Here is an 18,172-nt window from a genome sequence, read left to right as displayed (position 1 = left end):
TATCTAACCGTCGAATATAATTTATGTGAATAAAATAGAAGACCAATATCGAACCATCAAGATGGTAATTATATTAAATACATGTACGTATCGTCTGGTCATATTTAGGAAATCTAGTCAAAAGTCCAGCGGAGTTTGAACAATTGATACTCCTAATGCTAATGAAAACTAAACGGTTATCCAACACACTTTTAATGATAAAGTTTAGTTTTTAGTTTTTCATTTTTGAGTTCCAGATAGAGGATACATACATGGGAAAAATATGATGGGAATATAAGGGAGAGGGAAGGATGATGAGAGAGGTGTTGAGGAAATGTAAAAAGACCAAAACCTACTGCTTTTAGGGAGATAGAGGACAACCAATTTTACATTGTCATTTTAACTATTTTATTTTCTTTCTTGTTTTCTCTTCACCTCCCTCACTAAAACCTAGTGCTTTTATCTCTGATTTCTCCCATATGATTTTTCTATATCTCAAGCTAAAAACTAAAAGTAAAATGATTATCAAATAGATGTTGTATAAGTATTATAACTCTTATAAATCTTGCTAATATATAACAAGGAAAGCCAGTGATTGTACATGGAACTCCACGATGTGTGATTAAACATCTTTATTACCCAAGCTGTTATGTAAATATTCAAAGTTTCACCTTGTGAAAGTCGTTGGCTTCAAAGCCTGAAATGGTCAAGACCAGACTTCTCATCAAGCCCTTCAGAATAGAACTTTGCATAGTATTCACTTATCGAGAAATCTCTATAAACAGGAGGGTTTTCTTCTGATATAAGCTCTTTGATCGGACCGTAGTACTTGGCCGGTACATCAGTACTACTCTGTCCTTCGAAGAAGCATGCTATGGAAACTCTTGGACCAATGCTGTTCGCAAGCACTCTATGTTGAGCACTCTGAAACTTGTTATTTGATATAGCCTGGAAAAAAATTCAGGAAGCCATAGAAAAGTTGGTGACTACACACACACACACAACATTATGATAACAGAAAAAAATAATGTGTTTGGTTACATACCTGGAGAAAATCCCCTATATTTACTACTATGCCACCTGAAATTGGGTTCACATTTACCCATTGATTGTCATGAAGGACTTGAAGGCCACCAATTTGGTCTTGAAGAAGAATAGTGAGGAAAGAAGGATCAGAGTGCTTGCTGGCTCCCAAAGTTAGTTCTGGTTTTGGGCATGGTGGATAGTAGTGACACACAAACTTGTAATCTTTAGCGCATTCTAATTCCCTTAGGTGGTCAGGTTCGAGTCCAAGAGCCTCTGATAATATTCCAAAAAGTTGGTCTCCCAAATTTATGACATGGTTTGTGTACTCAATTGTTGCATCTCTGCATGTAGGAGTGAACAAATATTTAAAAAGATATCTGAACTGAAAAAAGTATTTTTCCAAAACCATTTAAAGTTGAATTGGTAGCTGAGTACGTCTTGGATTGGTCGCCTGAAGATTTTCCCAGTAATAAATTTTGACTCATTAAATTTACCATGTGGAAATATTTTTCCAAAACCATCTAAAGTTGAACCCGCTATACATTTTTGTTGGTCTATTTATTTGCATTTTTTTTATGATGTTTTAGTATGCAGTGAGTATGTGAAAATTGATTTGAGAATTGAATCCGCGTTGAATTTTCTAAGGAGCCTATTCAACCCACTTCTAGGTTAAACTTCCAGAGTATGTTTTGGGAACATATTATACAGAGCTATATTCTTCATTTACTGAAGCCAATTTTTTATGATTAGAATGTAACCCTGCTACAATTCTTGTGGGTTAGCAGACTGTGTTAGAATTTGAAGAAATGAATTATTATTTCATAATACCAAACAGTCTGAGAAAACAATATTACAGCATATTGAGTCTGACAAAATAATATTACCGTATGTGAACTAATTCAAAATGAAGTCTTACAAGTGCATATATAACTCAAAATTTAAGCAAAAACCAGCAGTAAAAATCGCCATGTAATCAATTAACCAGTTAACTAAAAGTAGATACAACCAAATCAACCACACAAACAGTAGCATTCGCAAGTGAAGGGGAAATAATAATACTTATTTTTTCTCTTATACGTCCATGTATAATCATGTGTGCTGTTTTATTTTAAATGATTCGGCGACTAAAATGAATTGTGTGTATTTACACCGGAATTTTTTTGGTCCTTAGGTCTTGATGATTGAATCTTTAACCAAGGCCAAAAATCTCGGTGTCCACATCTGTACATATATGGTAGAAGTAGAAAATCCCTTTGACAAGTGATGAGTACGTACCTACAGACTGAAGGAAGCTGTTTGGGATCATGATCAACAGCAGACCTGGTAAAAGACACAGTATCCCTCCAATTAGCTGCTTTTGACTGGTACAGATCATAGTTGCTATTGAATCGGACGGGTCTCCCTAGATCACGGGAATAGAACTCTTTCTTCGCATCAAGATCCTGCTCATGAAACCCAACTATTCCTTGGATCATATTTTCCAGCACACTCAGTGGGACTCCATGATTGACCACTTGGAAGAATCCCCATGTTTCGGACGCAGTCCGAACATCATCTACAATCTGCTTGTGGATCTCATCACTACCATTGATGCCACTGAGATCAATGACAGGAATTAGCAGGTTGGGTTGGGGACACGTGGTAAACTGGGTGAGATCGTTGGGTGGCTCTATGAATATCTTGGGTACATGAACTGTGCCAGCATCTACTAGGCCTTTGACTCCAGCCATCGTATCATCGAAAGCTTTTAGCTCTTTGGCTCGGTCGTATTTGTCAGATTCATGCGAGTCTGCATGCCCAACAAGTTTGATACCCATGAACTTTTCAATAGCAAAACTTGATCAAGTGTCTGTGACTGAATATTGTCCTACTTTGGCTCATGCTTTGTAATGTGGGAAAAAACTTCATTTATTCAGAAAGTAATTCTAATGTGTGGACTCTGGTGGAGCTAGCTTAACTTTATAAATGTGGTTTTCAACTGACCACACAACCCACCGACATCCGCTCTCTCTTTATGAGGGGGCCAAGAGTAACTCTTTTTTAGATACCAGTTAGTAGGTTAAATTATTAGCTATTAGGGGCGAGGGACATCGATAAGCATCAAACTTTCACCAGAATGATGGTGACATCTCTACTCCATATGTGCAGCTCCGTTGGAATGCTGCTGAGTTTATGACTAGATTTTTGAGATATTTGTATTTCAATTTGCCTTATTTTGCCCCTGGAAAATCATGTTCCCACACTAACTCTGTCTGTGTCTTTATTTTATGAGATTGTTATGTCGCCGTGTCTTGTGTCACCGCATCCGCCACCATATCAGCGCAAGTGCAACATAGGTTCCCGGATATCACAATTCAGACTCCACGTGTTTTCGTTGCTGCCACATGTGGAACTTTGCAAGTTACGTGTAGTTATGGTACTTGAACTTTATTTTGCTCTCCTCCTACCAAAAGAGTTCTAATTACCTGGAACTCTTTTGTAATAAACACATACTTGGTGTGGTTCTTAAAATGTAAGTTGATGAGATAATATCAGTACGTTTTATTACAAGCAAACACATCCGATATAGTGGTTCACAGAAGATTGATCCATACATTTTTATAGTTGCAAAAACATATACATGAGAAAACTTTACAATTTCAAATAGTTAAGTGCAGAGACCCCATCGAGGCCTTTATTGTAATAATGCTCGAGAAAATCATTCAGTGGTTTCCCGGTACATAGGTGGATTTTCTTCTGATGTCAACTCCTTGAGTGGCTCATACAGTCTCGATGTGTTTGTAAAACTTAAGAATTCTCAAGGTTTTACTTCAAGTTTTCATACCTCTGCCAAGAGAGGCTGCATGTATTTATATTCATATTCAACTTACATCAGAAAAGGAAAACCCTATTTACAATTCATGCAGCACATGCTGCATGTGCTTGAAGAAATATAAAAACTAATAAGTCCATCCCTATTTACAGTGCATGTTGCACATGCTGAGGGCTTATATAAAACTAACAGTTCCATGACCATCTCCATGCTGCCCGTGCCTTTCCTGTCGAAGGCCACACATGATGTGGAGATAGAAAACTGATATAAAACTTGCAGTCCATACTTCTTGGTTCCCATATTCAAAATCTAGCTCTGCTTGGATAGGAGGCTCGGACTTGGTCTAACAGCCCCCCGCAAGCTGACAGGAGGAGAAACAACTGGAAGCTTGGAAACAAGATGCTTGAACCGTGAGGAGGACAAACCTTTGGTGAAGAGATCAGCAATCTGGTCTTGAGAACATATGAAATTCACAAGTAACTCTTGACGAACCACTTTCTCACGAACATAATGATAGTCTACCTCCAAGTGCTTTGTACGGGAGTGGAACACGGGATTAGACGCGAGGGCAATGGAGGAAACATTGTCACACCAGATGGTTGGTCGATCAAGAAGTAGATGTAGGTCACGAAATAAAGACCGGAACCATGATAATTCTGCAGCAGTATAGGCAAGCTGCCTGTATTCAGCTTCTGAACTTGACCGACTGACAGTTTTCTGCTTTTTAGAACTCCAAGACACGAGATTGGATCCTAAGTAAATGCAGAAACCACCTGTGGAATGCCGTGTATCAGGATTCCCAGCGTAATCAGCGTCAGAATAAGCTGTAAGATGTGCAGTACCAGGTGTATACACAAGACCATGGTTGTATGTGGATTTCACATAGCGAAGGATCCGTTTTACTGCCATCCAGTGAGTATTCTTTGGAGATTGCATGAACTGACATACCTGGTTTACTGCATAAGAGAGGTCTGGTCTCGTGATAGTTAGATACTGAAGTGCGCCGACAACACTGCGATACGTCTCAACATCGTCGTGTGGCTCACCATTGTAAGCACTAAGTTTCTGTCCGCAAGAGACTGGAGTGGAAATAGGTTTAGCATCCAAAAATTTTGTACGCTTCAGCAAGTCCACAGCATACTTGGCCTGATTCAAGTGCATTTGATCACCATGATAAGTTACTTCAACACCCAGAAAGTAATGAAGAGACCCCAAGTCCTTCATTGAAAACAAAGTTCCCAGTTGATGAATTAAACGGGACATGTGGGGAGTGCTATTCCCTGTCAACAATATATCATCTACATAGATCAATAAAATCAAGTAGACACCAGAGTGATTGAAAACAAATAAACTGTAATCACACGTAGATGCTTGAAACCCTAATTGAAGCAAAAACTCTGAAAAACGTTGAAACCACGCTCGTGGAGCTTGTTTCAAGCCGTATATACTGCGTTGCAATTTGCAAACATGGTTGGGATGCTGCTCATCAATGAAACCTGCAGGTTGTCGCATATATACTTCCTCCTTCAGAAAGCCATGCAGGAAAGCATTTTGTACATCCAATTGCCGGATGTGCCATTTATTTGAAACTGCCAAACTAAGAACAAGGCGTATAGTGCTGTGCTTGACCACAGGGCTAAAGGTCTCGGTGTAATCAAGTCCATGCTGTTGATGAAATCCATTTGCGACTAACCTCGCCTTGTGCCTCTCCACAGAACCATCCGCTCGTCTTTTGATCTTAAAAACCCATTTATTTGGCAGCACATTCAGTTGTGAATGATAAGGAACAAGCTCCCACGTGCCACATCGTTGTAGTGCATTAAATTCTTGAACCATGGCGTCCCTCCATTTGTGGTGCTTGACTGCCTGACTGAAACATGTGGGTTCAACTAAAGGTTGATCAGTAGAGACATGCAAGGCATATTTAGGATTAGGTTTGTGAATGCCAGACTGTGATCGAGTCGTCATATGCGACCTTTGTACTGAGGCTTGAGGAAGTGAAGCAGTGTCATGGTCTGATGGTGGGTGAGACTGAGACGTAGGTGACTCAACACTTGTGACTTGCTCATTTAAACTGTGGTTCGGGGAACTAGGGTTGGAAGGACAAGATAACACGGGATTTTGGGAAAAATTAATGGGATCAGGACTTTGCAGATTGGGCGTGGTTGAGGTTGGCTGTGATGGGATCACTAAACATTGGTTATGGTTTGGCAAAGGTAAGGATGACAAGAGTATAGGAAATGTGAACAGAAGATCAGGGGATGTAAAACTACCTGTGTGATCAACGTTTTCCCGCAAGGATGTGAGTTCCTTAAATGGAAATGAGTCCTCATCGAATAGGACATGGCGAGACAAATAAATTCGTCTCGTGGACAGGTCCAAACATTTATACCCTTGATGATTCAGTGAGTATCCTAAAAATACACATGGTTTGGACTTGGGTTGAAGTTTATGTTGTGCATAAGGAACAAGCCAAGGAAAGCACTTACAACCAAACACTTTTAACATCTCATAGTGTGGAGGTTTTTGAAACAAGGTCTCATAGGGCGATTTGTGAGACAAAACACGAGTTGGCAGTCTATTAATTAAATAGGTTGCCGTTGAACATGCATCAAACCAATATTTATTTGGAATGTGAGAGTGAGTAAGTAGGACAATACTTGTTTCAACAATATGGCGATGTTTTCTTTCTGCTAGGCCATTTTGCTCGGGGTGTTTTGGACACGAAAACCTTTGAGAAATTCCATTTGTTGCAAGAAATCTTTGAAAACAGTGACTCTTGTACTCACCTCCTTCATCACATTGAAGGGTTTTAATGGAAGTATTAAACATATTTTCAACCTTAGCTTTAAATTGAACAAATATTTCAAACACTTCAGATTTATTTTTCATGGGAAAAATCCAAGAGTACCGAGAATAATCATCCACAAACAAAACATAATAACGAAAACCTTCAATTGAAATAACGGGAGAACACCAAACATCGGAATGTAAAAGTTGTAAGGGAAATTGAGAAACAGACTCTGAAGTACTAAATGGTAACTTAGTACTTTTTCCTAAAGGACACGACGGACAAAACGTGACATCAACAGTACCATGAATTGGTACTTGTTTGTTTGAGATTAAAAACTTGATAATAGAGAATGCAGGATGACCAAGACGTGAATGCCATTTCGGAGCCGAGACTCGAATGCCTAGACATACTGAAATAGGGTTTATGAACTGTCCACCGCCACCAACAAATGGATATAAGCCATTCTCACATCTCCCGCGGAAAAGCGTCTTCCGGGTCTTGAGCTCCTTAACAAGAAAAAAATGAGGAAAGATGAGTAAATAGCACTTGTTGTCTAATGTAAATCTGTGTGCAGAAATAATGTTGGTTGAGGCAGTGGGGCATCTTAGAATATTTGGCAGTTTAAATGAGCAAGATTGTGTTTGTAGATGATTCGAACCTATATGAGAAATAGAGAGGCCAGTATCATTACCTACACCACCCACATTCTGATTACCATTGTATTCTTTTGGGTTTACCAAATTCTGGATGTCAGGAGTCACATGAGCGTTAGCACCAGTGTCCAAAAGCCACTGTCCATTGTTCTGATGATTAAACGGAACCGGAGCTGTTACCATGGCAGTGAGCTGTTTTGTTGGAATCCTCCCTTCATAAGCTGCATTCATTCGTTGATAACAATCAAGGGCAGGATGACCTTGTTTTCCACAAATCTGGCATGTGATACGGTCTCCTGTGAGAGTGAGTTTCTCACCATTGTAGGTCGAGTTGGGCCGTTGATTATTGTTGCGAGGAAAGAACCCCCGCGGGTTGACACCACCACCACGTGCGTGCTGAAACGCACCACGTCCATTTCCACGAAGTCGTCCACCACGACCTCTGGCAGTGACAAAGGCATTCACCGGAGTAGCCTCCATAGGCTGAGCATTCTGTGCAGCCATGCGTCTCTCGGTGGTCAGTAGGAGGGCCTCAAGGGTAGGGTACGCGATTGGAGTATCGCGTGCTTGAGCAGCACTCACTGTCATTTCATATGCAGGGCCCAAATTGTTCAAGATAATTTGGACGAGTTCATCATCATTCACGGGGTTGCCAGCTAGGGCAAGGTTATCAGTGATCGAGTTCATGCGATCAAGATAATCAGCAATAGACATGTCACCTTTCTTAGTTTGCATCAGTTCATTGCGAAGAAACAAAATACGATTTTGGGACGTAGAAGCATACCGTTGTTCCAGAGCCTCCCAGGTGTCATGAGAGGACCTCTTGCTGGCGACGACGGACAACACAGATGGTGTAAGAGAGCCATTGATCCAGCTCAGGATCATTTGATCATGCTGCACCCATGTTGTGTAGGTTGGGTTGACAGCTGCAGCATCAGGAAGATGTTTGGGTGGACATACGATGGACCCATCAACATATCCCATCAGGTTACGACTCTTGAGTATGGGAAGTATCTGAGCCAACCACAGAGGATAGTTGGTTCTATCCAGTTTGATATTAACAACCGTTGTCATGGATGAGTAGGAATTCATGGCAGAGTGTGAAAGAGAGTTGGGAGTTGCAGCGCCGTTGGTAGCGTCAGCCATGGAAAAAAAAATTGAGGATCTAAGTCGTTAGACTGCTAGGGCTCGTATACCATGTAAAACTTAAGAATTCTCAAGGTTTTACTTCAAGTTTTCATACCTCTGCCAAGAGAGGCTGCATGTATTTATATTCATATTCAACTTACATCAGAAAAGGAAAACCCTATTTACAATTCATGCAGCACATGCTGCATGTGCTTGAGGAAATATAAAAACTAATAAGTCCATCCCTATTTACAGTGCATGTTGCACATGCTGAGGGCTTATATAAAACTAACAGTTCCATGACCATCTCCATGCTGCCCGTGCCTTTCCTGTCGAAGGCCACACATGATGTGGAGATAGAAAACTGATATAAAACTTGCAGTCCATACTTCTTGGTTCCCATATTCAAAATCTAGCTCTGCTTGGATAGGAGGCTCGGACTTGGTCTAACAGTGTTATCCCGCGAAACATGTCTAAAAAAACATCCCACAGATATCCTTGGACCTTCATGCTTAGCCAACACTCTGTGGTTGACGCTTATGAACTTGTCATTTGAAATTAGCTGCATCAAAACACAGATTAGAAACTAAAGCTATTTGCTGAACTTTTTTTTCTTGGGAAAATAGTATTTCATGTAGAAATTATAGAGTTCTTGCCTGCAAGAGATCTCCAATGTTCACTACAAGAGCTTCTGGCACAGAAGGAACATCAATCCACTGGTTGTGACACAGAGCCCGGAGTCCACCGATGTGGTCTTGAAGTAGGATGGTAAGAAAAGAAGGATCGGAGTGTTTGCTAGTGCCCATAGTCAGCTCAGGTTCAGGGGATGGGGGATAGTAGTGACTAACAATAAGAGGCCCCCCCTGCACAATCCAGGCCTGTAAGGTGGTCAGATTTCAGCCCTAGTGCTTCGGATAGCAATTCAAACAAAGTGACACCTAATTTGTGGACATGGTCTGCATACTCCATGGTTATGTCCCTGTAATTTGAACCAAGAAATAAAACGAGAACACCAAATGGGATGAGATTAATTTGTTTATTCAATCTAAAATTTCGGAATAATAAGTGCACGGGAGAAGAAAATATATGCCCAAAAATCACTTCCTAACAAAACAAATAAAATAAATTGAACAATGTGATAAAGATGCTAAGACCATGCAAGTGGTCCTTACCATGGTAGCGGAAATGTGTTGCGCATTTGCATGACTGCATGTGTTCAATCTCCATCAGTAGCTAATATACGACTTAATCTAACAAAATCTATCTTTTGCCCAAAAAAAAAAAAAAAAGCTAAGATATACACCTGCAAACATCCGGCAATTCCGGCGGATCAAAAGGCTGATCAGGACCCATAACACAAAACAAACTGTCCCTCCAATTAGCAAACCTTGACTTGTACAAATCAAAGTTACTTCCGAACTTGACTTTCCTCGCCCTCTCCCTGCTATAGTACACAGCCTTCACCTCCGTAGGCAGCTCGTGGACCCACGCGCAGCCTCCAACATCTTCTCCAACATTCTCTTGGGTATTCCCTGGTTCACCACCTGTAAGAACCCAACTGTCTCCGCAGCAAACCGAACTCCGGCAACCACGTCATGACGCTGCACGGCGGTGTCAGCAAGGTCCACTATGGGTATGCTGAATTGGGTTTGGATTGGTTGGCCGGAACTTGGGTTGTCTCCGGCGAGATCTTCTGGAGGGCGGACAAAAATGGATGGTATTTTGGTGATGCCGCCATCAACGATCCCTATGACACCAGCTTTGGAGTCATCAAAGGCTTTTAGCTGTTGGAAACGGTCTTGGTTTCTTGAGTTCCCAGATAGCATTTTCTCCTGTGCTTTGTAGTTTGCTCAATCTTTGCAGTTGGTTTCTTGACTTCAAAATGCATTTAAGAAAAGAAGGTTGGCTTCAAGGCAAAGACTTCCTAACAGATCATTCACTTTTGGCCACAAGCACCGTTAGTCTTCAGTTTATAGGGACAGGGCAAAAGACAATTCAATGGGAATTGCGAGAAATGCTACACTTGTCAAATATTTATGCTATTATTTGTATCATCCTTCTAATAAAAGTAGGATTCACTAATATATATATATTGGTGTAATCTTTATCAAGAGTAGCATTTTTTATTGCGAGATATATATTGTTGAGAGTGTGAATCCTATATCAGAATTGGTTTTATGGTAGAATCCCAAATTCTTCATGGTATTAGAAAATGTTGGCTTATGTGTAAAACCCAACTGTCATGCATGCTCCACGTCACCTGATTTGTGTTATTCACGTGATAGGTTTGAAAATTCGTCACATGCGAGGAGGGTGTTAGGAGTATAAATCCCACGTCAAGGAAAAAATCCCATGGCAGGGAAATGAGGGATTAATTCTTCATATTATCAATTGATTTTGTAATAGAATCTAAATTATTCATATATGCATGAGACACTGATATGAGGTTATGATTTTACAAGTTAGTGATTATTGGTATATGATTTTGTGGAGGATTGAGAATATGCTCTTATTATAGTGATGAATGTTGGAGTTAATGTAGGAGTTAAAAGCAACTTAAGCAGTGTGATTTAGAATTATTGTTGCTGATAAGCTTGCTGCAACTGACTTTAACACGGAGGGTTTGCAGGGTTGATTTATGTATGTTTGTAGGGTTCTTATGCAAGGATGCGAAGAGAGGTCCCACCTCAGAAGTTTATAAAACTTATATATATATATTTATAAAGAGTTGCATTATTTCTCATTTTGCTTATGGTAAAACCTCAACTTCTTTCATCGCAAGTGTATAGCTATTGTTGAACTTCAACTTATAGCGTACCCAAAAAAGCATGAGAAAGAAAATTCCAAAAGAAGAATCTAGATTTCCAGAGGAGTGCCAGATCCTATGTTGGGGGTTCGTCGGTTCCAAATCAAGTGCTTGGTGGCACCTGTGATTGTCAAGGAAAATAGATGTTCTCCCCAAAAAAGAAGAAAACAAATTACATGAGGTAGAGAATGGAGACACTGAAAATATATAATGTAGGTAGATTCAGAATAAATTTCAGTCTCATATACTTTATTTTCTAAGGTATACAATTACAAAAGAGTAGCATAAGGATATAAATCTAAATTACTTTAATCTAGAGTAGGAGATGACGGTCACGATTAAATTACGTTAACATTTTATGTTAATTTTTTATAAAAACAGAAAGAAAAAAAATAAAGAATGAGAGAAGATGGAAATAGGAGAGGTGAGAAACCTGATACTTCGGGATGGGAGGCCATGCCGCTCTGTCTGCCACTACTTTTGATCCAGGCGTGTGTGAGCCGTTCCTTCAGCCAAAACAGGTGCTCTCTCCACTTTTCATCTCTTCCATACTCATACCCTAGCCGCTCCACCTCTCTCTCCCACACACAAGCAAACTCCATCGGAAAGCCGAAGAATCCAAAGGTGCTCTCTCCATTAATTTCAATCGTCCTTTTTTTCCCCTTATTTCTTCTTCCTCCGACTCGCTTTTCCTGCTGCTGCTTCTTCTTCTTCTTCCCCCTTTTGGCTCCCCCCTCTCTTGCTTTATTTCTTCTGATATTTTCTCTCTCTTGCTCTCATCAAAATCCCACAGCAATCTTTGGAGTTGGTGGCTTTTGCTCTGTTGGGTTTTTTTTTTTATTTTTTTATTTTTATTTTTCCAATAACTCATAGGGCCGAAAGGTATTCCCTTTTCATATTCTTCTCTCCCAATTTCTTTAGGGTTAATTTCAATTTTCTTATGCTATTTGCAGTGGTGTTTTTTTGGGTTTAACTATTTGATTTCACAGATTCATTACAGACACAGTAAATAGTTATATTCTAAATTCATATTTCATAACTTGGTTGCTTGATTCTAATGTCGATTCGTTACAACAGTAGTGAACTTTTTCTTTCAATAATTTAATCTGATGTAACTCTGTTTTTGTTGTCTCATGTCTAGGTTGGTCAAGGACATGGGGAGAAGAGCACTTTGGAAATGGGTACGAAAGGAAATAAACTTGCTGAACTGCTTTGGCATCTATTGTTCTGGTTTATCTTTGACAAGTTAACTTGCTCTCTCTTTGCGGTAAGGTGCACAGATATGGGAAAATCACGACAGTGGAAAGCTGGGATAGTGTTGTGGATGAGGAGACCTATTACGAGTAATAGTCTGGGCTTGGTTCTGGTTCTGTCTGCATATAGTATGTTGAAGCAGTCAAAAGGATTTCAGGGGAACCAAATATAAATAATTTAGGTTACATCTTCTGGTATTGCTCTTACTGTAAAAGTAATTTTAATCTTTCACTTTTTTATGAAGGGCTGAGCCGCATTACGGGTGGGCATATGTCGTTGGTGACTCTAGCCAATTGCTGTCAATTAAACCTCGAGAAAGGCCACCTGGCGGCTACCCTGCCCTTGATTTTGGATCATTGTCGCCTTCAGTTGATGAACCACCAGATGAATTTTCTCCAATATCGTGCGGCTCAAAGAATTTTGTATGTGTTTACGCGTATTTTTGTACTCTGAATAATTCTAATCAAATTCCATTGCTCCTAAGCTAAGGTCAGAATTTGTAGCATAGAAGGGAAGGTTAGCAGATACTTGCCAATTATCCAAAGCTGGATATTAAGGTCTTTAAGCTTAATATCTTTTTGTATGTGTAGCGGCTGCTTGGAAAAGGTTTCAACTTTAATGTCTGAAAGAGTTATTACTCTTCACTGATTGTCAAGAACTAGGATTAAAGAAAAGCATTCTTTAAAGTTTAAACTGGAAGGGGGCAGGTTATAAATTACAGGTGAAATGAAACTAGGAATATATAGTCTTATGATTTGTGTCTAAAAACATAATAAAGGATATTACGTCCATCCATGATAACAATAAGATTGTTATTTATGTGGTTATGAGGTTCAAGTCTCTTTGATTAAACATTTTCTTTCTCACTCAGGGTTTCACCATGAACCACCTCTTTTTGATCAGCTATTATACTTGAATATGATTTTCAATTTGTTGGTGCTACAACAAAAACATGTCCTTAACAGTGAAAGGAATCCACCTTTGTGACTTTGGTTACCGATTTATGATGAATATGACTGTCTTAATTTATTATCAGGACAATGTTAATTTCACTTGATTATTTCACATTTTCCAGGTCAATCTTTGATTTTGAGTCTTTTTGAAAGTTGCTATCATCTCCAAAATCCTTATTCTGGTATGTAGATAGCTGCTAAGTGCTGCAGCTCACTAACTTTGGCCTCATGCCTTCATTGTAGCATGCCCTCTATGACAAGTAAGCATTATAATTCCACTTTGTGGATTGATATTAAGTTGGCTTATGGAATAATATAAGGTCGTGTCATGGTTGAACATTTCTACATTCTTTATAGTTAGGATTATTTTTTTTCTTTGTGAAATTTTGACCCCTTGCTTTTCAATTAAGAAGCCCGATTACTGTTGCAATTTTATAGCTTGTCACTAATAAATATTCGTACATTATTTTGATCAACCAATTTTCTAGGAAAATGGCGTTTGTGAATTGTGGTTAGACATAGTGTTTGAATTTTTTTTTTCCTGTTGAAAATTGCATGGCACAGTTAATAATTTCTCTATCATGATTTTGTTTGATAAATTAGCTTCTCTATCAAAATTGAAGTCTGAATATGCCAATACAACCATATAATTATACTAGTTGGGACAGTTTCTGCAAATCTTTTTGTGACTTTTTTGCAGGTATATATAATTATAATAGTTGGGACAGTCTAAATATGCCAATAGAACCATATAATTTCTCTATCATGATATTGTTCCATTGCTTTCTTGCAGGTATATATATTTTGGCTATTTGAGAATGTGAATGAATACGCAAGGTCTTGATGATTCTATGTGGGTACAATTTTGAACTTTTAGTGTTTACAATCTGATACCTCATTGACCATGGGTTTGATTCTATTACATCCCGTTAGTTTGATTCTAATATCAGTGTGGGTACTGACCTTCTGGATGTGTGGGCACACGAGAAATGATTAGGAATGAGGATATCCGAGGTAAAGTAGGAGTAGCCGAAATTGAAGGCAAGATGAGATAAAATTGGTTACGGTGGTTTGGACATGTGCAAAGAAGGCCTACTGACGCTCCGGTTAGGCCATCTCCAACCGATGGCTGGCCAGAGAGCTCGTTTTAGCCCTCTGGCCCTCCAAGATTCTCCAAGATATTAATATTTTAATGAACAGTATAAGGTCATATTTGCCTCTGTCTCCAACCGAGGGCCAGAGGGCCAGAGGGTTTGTTTTAGCCCTCTCACAAAAAACCGTTTCCAACCGAGGGCCAAAGGGCTAAACATAATTTATTATTTAAATTTAAAAACTACAACTTAAATTTAAAAACAACAATAACTTAAATTTAAAAAACTACAACTTATATTTAAAAACTACAACTAAAATTTAAAAATGACAAATTAAATTTAAAAACTACAACAACTTAAATTTAATATCCATAATCATTATTATCTTCATCATTCGCCATCTTAGGAGTATAGTCTGTCACAAACAACTGCCATCGGCTCATAATTTCTTCTTTTTTTTCCTATCAAAATAGGCCTTACTCATTGGAGTGTAATTCGAAGTGTTCCTTTCCATATTCTTATCATCCATCTCTTCTTGTATTTGCTTGACTCGTTCTTCATGCCTACACTTCCTTTCTTCCGCCTCAAGGGCATTTTGCTCCGCCAATAATCGCAATGAGGCCGCCACTTCATGTTGAGCGGCGTAATCAACATTTGCCTTGCCCTTTTTCCTCAACCTTCGGGCCTTGTTTTGTCCCATAACCCTTGGTAAAGAACTTTCGGATGGAGTCGGATTTTCTACCATTGTTTGTTGAATGGTAGGAGATCCATCTTCATTCATATCTATAGATGGGGATGCAGCTCCCAAAGGATCCGCTCTATGTTGAGGTGGATCTTCAAATAACACCCACCCTTTACAAATTTCCCAACAACCGTGAAACTGAAAGAGTTTTGAGCTGCTCTCCATATACAATTCCTCCGCATGGCGTACCTAGAAAATATAATTACAAAAATTTTAGAAAATTAAATGTAATATAATTAAACATTTAAAATAAACTGTGAAAACACTAACTTCGTCATAGTAATTGGCGCCGCTTTCATGTCTACTTGTGGCTGCTAATAGTGCTTGATGCCATTTATTCAAACTTGGATGAAGATGTTTCTTCCATCTTGAAGAACAACTTTCATGGTTTCGGGTATTCGGTGGAATGGTGCTTTCGTAGAACTCTAAGTATTTGTTGGACACACGAGTCCAAACACCTTCACTTGTTTGAGAAATCCCTCTCATACTATCTTCTGAGACCCATCTATAAGCCTTGCAAAGAGCTTCATCTTCTTTTCGGGTCCAAGTTCTACCTTTCATTGCAGATGAGGCCATTTTTTTTGAAAAAAATGAAGGAAATATTGAAGGAAATTATTGAAAAAATATTGAAGGAAATTATTGAAAAATTGAAACAAATATTATAGATAAAGGAAATATTGGAAAATATATTGAAGGAAATATTAAGAAATATATTGAAGGAAATATTGAAAAATATTCAAGGAAATATTTTAAATGAAGTGAAGAATTGAAAGAACTTCATCATATTTATAGAAGAAAAGAAATGTTTAAATTAAAAAAAAAACCCAACGGCTAGCTGACTCAGCTAGCCGTTATATTAAAAAAAAATTCAAACTATTAGTGTCGGTTATAACCGACACTAATAGTAAATAAAATTTTTTTTTGCCTCTGAATACCTATTACTGTTGGTTATAACCGACAGTATTAAAAAAATCATTCTTTAATGTTGTCGGTTATAACCGACAACAATAGGAAAACTATAAAAAAAAAATTAGCCAGCCCGGGGCTGGCTGGCTGGTCAAAAGTAGCCAGCCCTTTGGCCTTTTGGCCCTTTGAAATTCCGTGGGGCCCTCCCAGATTTCCGAGCCCTCTGGCCTAGTCCTCGATTGGAGATGGTCTTAAAAGATGCGACAACATAATAGAGGTCCAGGGCCGAAGGGGTAGAGGAAAACCTAGGAAAACTTTGGAAGTGACTCTAAGAAAAGACTTAGGTCATCTCTAACCAAAGGGTCCAGAAGGCCGAAAAATAGCCCTAAAATCGCCTCCAACCGAGGGCTAGGCCAAAGGGTTCGGGAATCTGGGAGGGCCCCATGAAATTTCAAAGGGCCAAAGGGCCAAAGGGTGGGCTAGCTGGCCATTTTTTTTTTATAGTTTTTCTATTGTTGTCGGTTATAACCGACAGCATTAAAGAATGATTTTATAATACTGTCGGTTATAACCGACAGTAATAGGTATTCATAGGCAAAAAATTTTTTATTTACTAATAGTGTCTGTTATAACCGACACTAATAGTTTGAAATTTTTTTGAATATAACGGCTAGCTGAGTCAGCTAGCTGTTGGGTTTTTTTTTTTTTTTGTTTGAAATTTAAACATTTCTTTTCTTCTATAAATATAGTGAAGTTCTTTCAATTCTTCACTTCATTTGCAATATTTCCTTCTTCAAGATTTTTCAATATTTCTTTCAATATATTTCTCAATATTTCCTTCAATATATTTTCCAATATTTCCTTCATCTATAATATTTGTTTCAATTTTTCAATAATTTCCTTCAATATTTCCTTCATTTTTTTCAAAAAAAAAAGGCCTCATCTGCAATGAAAAGTAGGGTTTGGACTCGAAAAGAAGATGAAGCCCTTTGCAAGGCTCATAGATGAGTCTCAGAAGATAGTGTGAGGGGGATTTCTCAAATAAGTGAAGGTGTTTGGACTCGTGTGTTCAAAAAATACTTAGAGTTCTACGAAGGCAGCATTCCACCCAATACCCGAAACCACGAAAGTTGGTTTTCAAGATGGAAGAAACATCTTCATCCAAGTTTGAATAAATGACATCAAGCACTATTAGCAGCCGCAAGTAGACATGAAGCGGCGCCAATTACTATGACGAAGTTAGTGTTTTCACAGTTTATTTTAAATGTTTAATTATATTGCATTTAATTTTTGTAATTATATGTCATTATATTACATTTAATTTCCTAAAATTTTTGTAATTATATTTTCTAGGTACGCCAAGCGGAAGAATTGTATATGGATGGCAGCTCAAAACCCTTTTAGTTTCACAGTTGTTGGGAAATTTGTAAAGGGTGGGTGTTATTTGAAGATCCACCTCAACATAGAGTGGATCTTTTGGGAGCTGCATCCCCATCTGTAGATATAAATGAAGATGGATCTCCTACCATTCAACAAACAAGGGTAGAAAATCAGACTCCGTCTGAAAGTTCTTTACCTAGGGCTATGGGACAAAACAAGGCCCGAAGGTTGAGGGAAAAGGGCAAGGCAAATGCTGATTACGCCGCTCAACATGAAGTGGCGGCCTCATTGCGATTATTGGCGGAGCAAAATGCCCTTGAGGCGGAAGAAAGGAAGTGTAGGCATGAAGAACGGGCCAAGCAAATACAAGAAGAGATGGATGATAAGAATATGGAAAGGAACACTTCGAATTACACTTCAATGAGTAAGGCCTATTTTGATAGGAAAAAAAAAAAGAAATTATGAGCCGACAACAGTTGTTTGTAACAGACCATACTCCTACGATGGCAAATGATGAAGATAATAATGATTATGGATATTAAATTTAAGTTGTAGTTTTTAAATTTAATTTGTCATTTTTAAATTTAAGTTATTGTTTTTAAATTTAAGTTGTAATTTTTAAATTTAAATAATAAATTATGTTTAGCC

At 38.5% G+C, this 18,172-nt stretch overlaps 2 protein-coding genes and 1 pseudogene across 16 annotated transcripts; 1 reads left to right on the top strand and 2 right to left on the bottom strand.

Annotated features, from left to right (window-relative positions):
• Positions 1-515: 515 nt before the first annotated feature.
• LOC103453421 (1-aminocyclopropane-1-carboxylate oxidase homolog 1-like) lies at positions 516-3,032 on the bottom strand. Its single transcript, XM_008392964.4, has 3 exons — positions 2,281-3,032; positions 1,025-1,346; positions 516-927 (listed from the first exon to the last, which is right to left on the bottom strand). Exons 1-3 carry the CDS (start codon positions 2,820-2,822, stop codon positions 670-672), a joined length of 1,122 nt encoding a protein of 373 aa, XP_008391186.3. The 5' UTR covers positions 2,823-3,032; the 3' UTR covers positions 516-669.
• A 472-nt stretch (positions 3,033-3,504) lies between these two features.
• LOC103409763 (1-aminocyclopropane-1-carboxylate oxidase homolog 1-like) lies at positions 3,505-10,954 on the bottom strand (annotated as a pseudogene).
• Positions 10,955-11,560: 606 nt separating this feature from the next.
• Positions 11,561-18,172, top strand: LOC108175097 (uncharacterized). 15 transcript variants are annotated; one of them, XM_070810748.1, is made up of 7 exons: positions 11,561-11,822; positions 11,992-12,080; positions 12,340-12,379; positions 12,471-12,541; positions 12,697-12,874; positions 13,528-13,665; positions 14,199-14,327. In XM_070810748.1, the coding sequence occupies exons 1-6, from the start codon at positions 11,598-11,600 to the stop codon at positions 13,537-13,539; spliced, it is 615 nt and encodes a 204-aa protein (XP_070666849.1). In that variant the 5' UTR covers positions 11,561-11,597; the 3' UTR covers positions 13,540-13,665; positions 14,199-14,327. The 15 variants fall into 15 exon arrangements, 12 of the variants coding, with proteins under 12 accessions (XP_070666849.1, XP_070666846.1, XP_070666845.1 ...); XM_070810745.1 differs by lacking the exon at positions 11,992-12,080 and adding an exon at positions 17,498-18,172 and having other exon boundaries at positions 12,340-12,580; positions 14,199-14,258; XM_070810744.1 differs by lacking the exon at positions 11,992-12,080 and adding an exon at positions 17,498-18,172 and having other exon boundaries at positions 12,340-12,580; positions 14,199-14,262.

This window comes from Malus domestica, chromosome 13 (assembly GCF_042453785.1).
Source record: "Malus domestica chromosome 13, GDT2T_hap1".
NCBI classification, from domain to species: domain Eukaryota; kingdom Viridiplantae; phylum Streptophyta; class Magnoliopsida; order Rosales; family Rosaceae; genus Malus; species Malus domestica.
This window is presented reverse-complemented; position numbering and strand designations above follow the sequence as displayed.